We start from the raw sequence: 7610 nt of genomic DNA, 5'->3' as shown, positions 1-7610 counted from the left end.
CTCCCAGGAGAGCCCCTTGCAGGGGGAGGGCCGAGTAGGACGACAGACACAGCACCAAGCCCCCCCCTGCGCATTCGGCACCGCGGACCCAGAAACGAGGCCCCAGCCCTTCCGGCACCCCCAGTCAGGTAGGAGACAAACTGCACACATTTATAAAGCACCCACTGTGTGCTGGTGTCCGTCCCCACTGGGGGTCAGCACGCAAAGGCCCTGCCTCTAGGGGTTCCCTTCAGGGGCAGAGGAGACTTCATTTTCATACCCCACAGAGATGGGCACCTGCTGCGGGCAGNGCCTGGCCTGGGGCCAGGGGGGGGGGGTGCCCCGGGAGGGAGGCCCTGGGCCCCAGGGGAGGGGGGCTCACCTTCCAGGCTGCTCGGGGTACTTGTGCTTGCAGTACGCCTCCAGGGACGCATAGACCTTCTCCCGCAGCGCCTCCACCTCCGCGGGGTTCGAGAGCCCCTTGGAGTCTGCAGGGCAAAGGGGCCGCGAGTCAGAGGCTTCGCCCGGAAAGCTGCACGGGGCTCCTGGGCACTCAGGCTAGCTCCCCGCTCGTACAAGGCTCTGCCCCCCATGAGGCCACTGGGGGCTCGAGGCCTGACTTGCCCCTTGTGGGCCACGTGACCTCGGGCCCATCCCTGGCCTTCCTGACACAGCTTCCCCATCTGGGGGGGGGTCAGAGGCAACGGGACCACCCCCCACCCTTCCCTGTGGCAACCAGGCTGATGTCCAACCCCTGCCGCCCTTGGGACTCAGTCCTCTGAGATGGATGAAAGCTCAGAACCTTCACCCCAGAAACAGCCGGCCCTGCGTAAGGGAGTGGGGGAGGGGCCTAGAGCCACCCTGAGCCCTGGGACCCTGAGGGTGGGACCTGAGTCCGGGAGGGGCTCTGCCTGTGGATGGCGATGCCAACAGAGCCTCCAGGGCACGGGGCAGTCAAGGGGGATCTAAGGAGCAAAGGACGTGCCAGGGCTCGGTGGGTGACCGTCGTGGTGCTTCCGGAACCAGCCAGAGCCCACCGTGCCGGGAGGTTCCATCCAGCATCCCCTCTGCCTCCCTGTCTCCCAGGGCTTCCCAACACCCAACAAGCTGGCATCAGCCAAGCCCCTCTCTCTGCGGAGCGGCCACCACCTGCTGGAACCGCACTCGGGGCTCACAGGGCCCTGGGTCTAGTCCCTGCCCAGTGCGGTGCATCCCGACGGCCTGGGGGGCGGAGCCGGAGCCCACCACTGCCCGCCTGCTGCCGCGTGAAGCCGCTGCAGCCCCGGGGGGGGGGGGTCACGCCAGCTGGGGGCCGGCAGTCCGACATCCCAGCAGACACTGCGGCCCGGCGCCAATGCCGCAGGAGGGCCGGGGTCCTGGGCACCCTGGGACCGTGGCCGGCTTCCCCGTAGCTCAGCACCCCCAGGCCCCGAGAAGGCCCCAGCGCCGGCCTCCGGCTTCCCGTCCCCAGCGGCCCCACACCCAGGCCTCAGTGAAGGCCAGGCCGCGCACAGCTGGAACGGGGGGCTCCACCCAGCAGGGCTAAGACGTGTGGCCCTGCCCCCTAGGCCGGCAGGACCCCAGGCTTGGAGCGTAAACCGAGGACAAAATGCCCCAAGAAACGGGCTTGCCCCCAAGACGACATTCAGGGATCCACAGCCGGACCCCTCAGCACTGCAGCTGATGGAAGGCGGGAGGGTGGGGCCCGCTCCCCACCCCCCAGGCCCCTGCCTTTGCCACGGCCCCGCCAGCTCACCCAGCTTGCCCACGAAGCCCACAGCAGCCACGAGCCCGTCCCCTAGCAGACAGTCTGGGCTCTAGAACTTCCCGCCCACAAGTTCACGAAGACACCGCCTCTTCTGGTGCCCAGGCCTCTGGCGGGCGGCGGTGCCACACTGTGGTCCCGGTGCCCACGGGGCTCGGCCGGAGGCCTCGCCAAGCCACGGAAGAGGAGCATGAGTCACCGAGCCCCACCGCATGCAGAGCCGCCACGTTCTCACGCTCACGAGAGCCACAAGGAGGAGGAGGCGGGGCTGCTCCCCCCATAGAGGGGACGTGTGCGGTCCGCCCAGGGCCGCTGCGCCGGCGAGGGCTCGGGGCCGAGGGGGGACGGCGGGGCGCCCCAGGAGGGCCGTACCGGGGTTGAAGAGGACGATGGCGCGCAGGCAGCCCAGCTCCGTCTTGTCCATCTGCATGTCCCGCATCTTGGACACGAGCTCCGTCAACACCCTGCGGAGGAAGCAGCGCCGCGCGCCGAGTCAGGCCGCGCCCTCACAGGGACCGCCCCGGAATGCCCAGGACTCGCGCGGGAGACGGCGTGGGCGCGGAGCACAGCCCCGACCCAAGCTCAGCAGGCCCAGCCCTGTGGGCAGCGGGGTCCTAGATGCCGGCGTGTCCGCAGCACCCCACGGCCTGTGCTCCCCGACCTCACCAGCCTGCCCGCTGGCCCCCAAAACTCGACAGCTGTGCCCAAGAAGTGGTGAGTGGCTGGCGAGGCTGGGCCACAGGGGACCAGGGACGGCGCCCTGGGAAGGGCCCGGATGGTCACCCTGAGGACCCGGGAGCCCCAGGGGTCTGTGGGCTGGAGAGGGGAAGGATCCCAGGGAGCCTTGGGGACAGAGCAGGAGGGGATGGGCATGGCCTGTGCTGTGGCCAGAGGGGCCCTGAAGCCAGGGCCACGCGATCCGTTCACTGGAAGGGCGAGGAGGAGGGGCTGCCGCCTCCGACGCTGCTGCGGGCCTGCTCCGGGCAGCCCCACGCCTCTGTCAGCGTCACCCCTCACCGCTGCAACACAGAACCGGCAGCCGGGTGTGTGGTGGGGCTGCATTCCTAAAGCAGAGCAGACCCCAGCAGGCGAGACCGTCTAAAGAAGGCCTCTGTGCACAAGAAGTGTTGCACCCCACAGCCGCCTTTGCTGGCACCTTGCACGCCAGCTTGTTAAAGGCCCTAAGAAGTCCTGAAGCAAAGACACATCCAAATGCCCAGGTATGCGGCCACAGCCCGTTTGCACTTGACACATCCTAGGAAGCCCGAGGGCATCCTTATGGGCTCTCCCAGAACGGCCCTAGAGGGCAGTGTGGGTCCCGCGTTTAGTCTCCCCTGGGTGACGGCGGGGGTCTGGCTCACCTTGACTCCAGGGTTCTCGTACTCGGGGCTCCCTGGGACCCCTGACACCACCTTCCCTCACTGCTCCGGGGCTGCATCCCCACCCCAGGGACCCTGCGACATCTCTCCCAGCCCTTCCTCTGCACCCAGGCGCCCGGCAGAGCCCAGGGGGCTGTGTGTTCGGAGCAACTAGGCAGGACTCGCGGGGCTGCCCCGCCCCCTGCCCGCCGGCCCAGCGCTGCCCCCTGCGTGTGTGCTGAGGAGCACAGGGGTGCGGGGAGGTGAAGCAGAGCACTCGGGCTTCGATGTATTAAAACTGCAGCAGCTGCAAGAGACGGTAACTCCTCCTGCTTAGAAAGTGCAGTGCCCCTCGCCCAGCACAGGGCTCCGGGCATGATCTTGTGGTGTGTGGGTTCGAGCCCCGCGTCGGGCTCTGTGCTGACAGCTCGGGGCCTGGAGCTGCTTCGGATTCTGTGTCTCCCTCTCTCTCTCTCTGCCCCTCCCCCATTCGTGCTCACTCCTTCTCTCTCTCAAAAATAAAACGTTTACAAAATGTTTTAATAGAATAGAGTGAGCCGGGAGGAAATAAATCAAGACCTTAGGCTGCGGCTGTTGGGTGCCCCCAGCTGACAGACACCCGGAGACATGAACTCTGTCCCTGCACTTCCACTTCCATCTGAAACCTGCCTGAACGGAGCCCACGAGCAGCGGGATGTGAATGTGGATGGGGCCCCACCTGTCAAAGATGGCGCCCACCCCGGCGCTGTGGGCGCTGTTCCGGTGGACGTGCAGCCCGGTGGCCAGGAGGATCCCGTCCTTCACGGCGATGGACCGGTGGGAGAAGGAGGCGATGAGCAGCTCGTTCCAGCCTGGACGGAGGAGGGCGCAGGGTCACGTGGCTGTGTCCAGGCCCCGGGGCCACCCTTCCCCTGACTGGGCTGCCATCCAAAGGCAGCGGGCGCCATCACAGGACCATCCCAAAGTGGGTGCTGGGGAACCCCTACAGGAGCAGGCCACAGAAACAAGGTTCCCAAGCACCTATGTTTGGGAAATGCTTTTCTTCTACGGTGCAAACTGCAATAAAGGCCCTGAGAGGTCCTGCACACAGTGCCCTCTTTGGCTCTGTTTAACCCAGGTGGTCCCAAACTCATGTGCTGGGGGAAGGCTCCTCCCACAAGTACAGGGTGCGCAAGCCATGACGAATGTGGGGGGCTCTCTCTGGGGCGGCCCCAGAGCAGCCTCCGCTACCCTGGTCCCAGCAGCAAACTCTCGGATTAATGTGTGCCACACGGGGCCCCAAACAGAGCATCATCAAACTGAAATAAGGTGTGTCAGAGCCTCAGGCAAACCGGACACTCTCTCCACCTGAGGTCCCAGTGCGGACAGACCGGAGCAAGCATCACGTATGGGAAGCAAGAAGGTATGGGAGAAAAACTGAAATAGAAACCATTTCTCTGCTTGGTTCTGGAGGACTCTTGAGAACTGGGAAGCCCCAAGCCCCTTCGCAAGGACAGCGGTATTCACGGCCACACCCCCCAGGGCTCAGAAGGCTCCGGGCTCCGGGGCAGATGGGATCACTCAGACTATCCCATTCGATACTGGCTACAATCCTACAAAACCAGGAGTAGCCCCGTTTTACAGAAGGGGAAACTGAGGCCCAGGGCACAGCAGGGGTTACCCCGTCACAGTGTCAGGTTGAGCACGCGGGCCTCTGTGGCCCCCGGCCCGTCACCTTCTGCGGATGGCTCTGGGAGTTGGGTTTTGTGTCCCGGCTAGAGTGGAAGCTCTTCCAGAAGGCGCCCCGCCCTGCGCACCAGGCCCACCAGGCCCCAGGGGCAGAGCCCGCCCCAGAGCACTGTCCTCCCCACCACCGCGGGGTCACTCAGGAGTCCCTCTGCTCTCCCTGCTGCCCCCCCCCACCTTGGGCCCAGCACGTGCAGGTGGCCCCATGGGGCAGGAGGCTGGCGGTGGGGGTGCTCCTGGCCAGCACCCTCTGAAGGCAGGCCCAGCACACCTGCCCCCGCCCCCGTCCCTGCTGTCCCTATACAGGAACTTGCGCGGAGGACCCTAGTCTCGTGCGTCACGCGTCAGGAAGCGAGCCCGAGCCGCAGCCCAGTGCTAGTGCTCCCCCTGCCTGCCGCCACTGCAACCCCCACCCGGAGCAGGAGCTGAGGCCTCGCTGCGGGGCAGCCCGTGCTGGCCGCACTCCCCTCACCTTCTCCAGAGATCCCCAGACAGCCCTCCACCTCTCAGAAGGCCACTCAGAGACCCCCCACCTCCTTATGGGGGGCGGGGCGGGGCCGCACAGGGCGGGGCTGGGGCCGGAGCCCCACGCTGCAGGAGGGACGGGCTTCCCAGGGTCCGGCCCACCCACGGGGCCCCAAGGCCCCTGCCCTGTCGCCTCTGACGCCTTCCCCAGCCCGCACCCCCCCCCCACAGACGGGCCACTCACCTGCCCTCAGCAGGATGACCTGGTCGTCCAGGGGCAGCTCAGAGAAGTGCGGGATGCGCTTGGCCCACTCAACCAGGGTGAAGAGCTGCTTGTCCGCTGCCTGGCAGATGTTGGTGACGGGGTCGTTGGGCTGGGTGGGGGGAGGGGCACACAGTGAGCGCCCTGCTGGGAATAAGGCCCGGACCAGGTCCCCCCACCCCCGTGCTGCACCTGCCCCGGGCTGACCAGTGTGTGAACAGGCCACTTTGTGCCCCTCATTGCAGGCACGCCGGAGTTAGGGGTTTGGAGGTGGGCGGCGATTCTGGACACTGGGTGAGCCCAGTGTCATCACAGGGTCCCTGCCGGACGAGGCGAGGGTCGGAGACAGGAGAGAGCAAGAGAGACGCCAGTGCGGGGGGGGGGGAACCAGGCTGTGGGGGCTGGACACCCAGGGGGGACCTGGGCCACAGGGGCGGCGCCAGGACTGGGAAGGGCAAGGGGGGCGTCCTCCCCAGCAGGGCCTGGCCCTGCCCACCGCACGACTCCAGTCGGCTGACACTGATTTGGGACCGCGGACCTCCAGGACTGGAAGATGCTAAAAACGCTTCTATTTTAAGTGCTCAGTGGGGGACAAGGGACCCAGAGCATGGTCGGGGAAAGAAATGCAGGCATGGACTCGGGCTGGGGGCTCTGGGGGCCGGACACTGCTGGGCCCTCCGTGCCATTCTTCCTCCCGAGCGTGGAGACGGTACACAGATGGGGGCATCAGAGACCCTTCCGGAAGGCTCTAGCCAGATGAGTACTCTGGTCTCGTTCTCACAGATGAGGAAACACAGGCCCCCCCAGCCCCTGGCGGGCGGACCCTGGGGTCCAGAGCGAGGGGAGGGCCGACACCCACACGGTGCAGAAACCTGTCGCCGCAGGAATCAGCAGGGCCGGCGAGGGGCAAAGGGTCCCCCGAGGAGCGTCCCCAGACAGCAGCCACGGGCCCTAACGGAGGTGCGGTCTCCACACCCCAGGCTCCACGGGCGGGGCCTGCTCAGGGCTGGCACGGGAAGGCAGGTGACAAATGGCCAGAGGCCACCGGGTTGGAAGGGGCTGGGGTAAGCAGAGGGGAACGTGCGGCCGCAGGAACGGGGGTCAGCCAGGGCTTCTGGGGCCCACGGGGATCCCCAGCCCAGGGCATCGGCCCCCAGAACACCCTACACTTGCCCTCACCCCAAAATCCCTCTGCTGCCGGGGCTGGTCTGTGGGGGTAGGGTGTTCCCTCCTGCATTCGCTGCAGCAGATTCTGTGCCAACCAGAAGCCCGGGGCCAGGCTCTGCTCGGGGCACACGTGTCCCCACACAGCACCCCCATCATCGGCACCGGCACAGAGGCTGGCCGGCACAGGGTCCCCAGCTCATGAGGGTGACGCACCCGGTAGCTGGCCGTGTCAGAGGCCTCTCCTGCCCGGCTCTGTGCCTCAGGCCCAGTCAGGTGGAGAGGGGCCTGGAGGCCGTGTGGAGAGGGGGGGCGTGGGGGAGCCCCACAGCTCCCCAGTGAAGCCCAGGGAACCAGCCTCCCTGGCCGCTGGCTGCCAGCCCCCTAGGAGCCCATGAGGGGCCCAGAGCAGCCCCTGAACCCCTCCTGGGCAGTGGCCCCTGCAGCCGGCCGCACAGGCCCCATGTGAGATAACAGCATGCGCCCCCCCCACCCCAGGGCTCGCGGGGGGCCAGCTACAACTTGTGAGTGAGCCGTCCCGGAGGGGTCCCAGACCGACGCAGAGGAGGCGGTGGCCAGGTCAGACACGGGAAGGCAGGCTCACGCCCCCCGCTCAGCCCCCGTCTGCGTGGCCGACGCCTCCCACCAGTTCCGAGGGGAAGCACGTGGCAGCGAGTTTTCCTAATAACGTCCTTAACTCGACAGAAGAAAAGGTGGCCAAACCCTACGGTTCTGGGGCTTCTGTTCAACCGTGACACCCTGGAGGCGGGCCTCCCCGGGACAGGAGGGGTGGGCTCAGTCCACAAGCAGTGAGCGGCACCTGCCTCCGGGCCCCGTGTGCCCCTGCTGCCCGGCCAGGTGCCGGAGCGGAGGTCTGGCAGGGGGCGGGGGC

The 7610-nt window shown here is 67.1% G+C and overlaps 1 protein-coding gene across 1 annotated transcript in view; it reads right to left on the bottom strand.

Annotated features, from left to right (window-relative positions):
- Positions 1 to 7610, bottom strand: part of RXRA (retinoid X receptor alpha) — a 24310-nt gene that overhangs the window by 3067 nt on the left and 13633 nt on the right. The window contains exons 5-8 of the mRNA XM_077774628.1: positions 5537 to 5666; positions 3821 to 3953; positions 2117 to 2208; positions 362 to 467 (exon numbers count right to left, since the gene is read on the bottom strand). Coding sequence (XP_077630754.1) covers positions 362 to 467; positions 2117 to 2208; positions 3821 to 3953; positions 5537 to 5666 — 461 coding nt within the window. The remainder of the gene's footprint in view (positions 1 to 361; positions 468 to 2116; positions 2209 to 3820; positions 3954 to 5536; positions 5667 to 7610) is intronic.

Source organism: Crocuta crocuta, unplaced genomic scaffold (genome assembly GCF_008692635.1).
Source record: "Crocuta crocuta isolate KB4526 unplaced genomic scaffold, BGI_CrCroc_1.0 scaffold458, whole genome shotgun sequence".
Classification (NCBI taxonomy): Eukaryota; Metazoa; Chordata; class Mammalia; order Carnivora; family Hyaenidae; genus Crocuta; species Crocuta crocuta.
The sequence above is the reverse complement of the archived record's forward strand: the minus strand, read 5'-3'. Positions and strand labels throughout refer to the sequence as shown.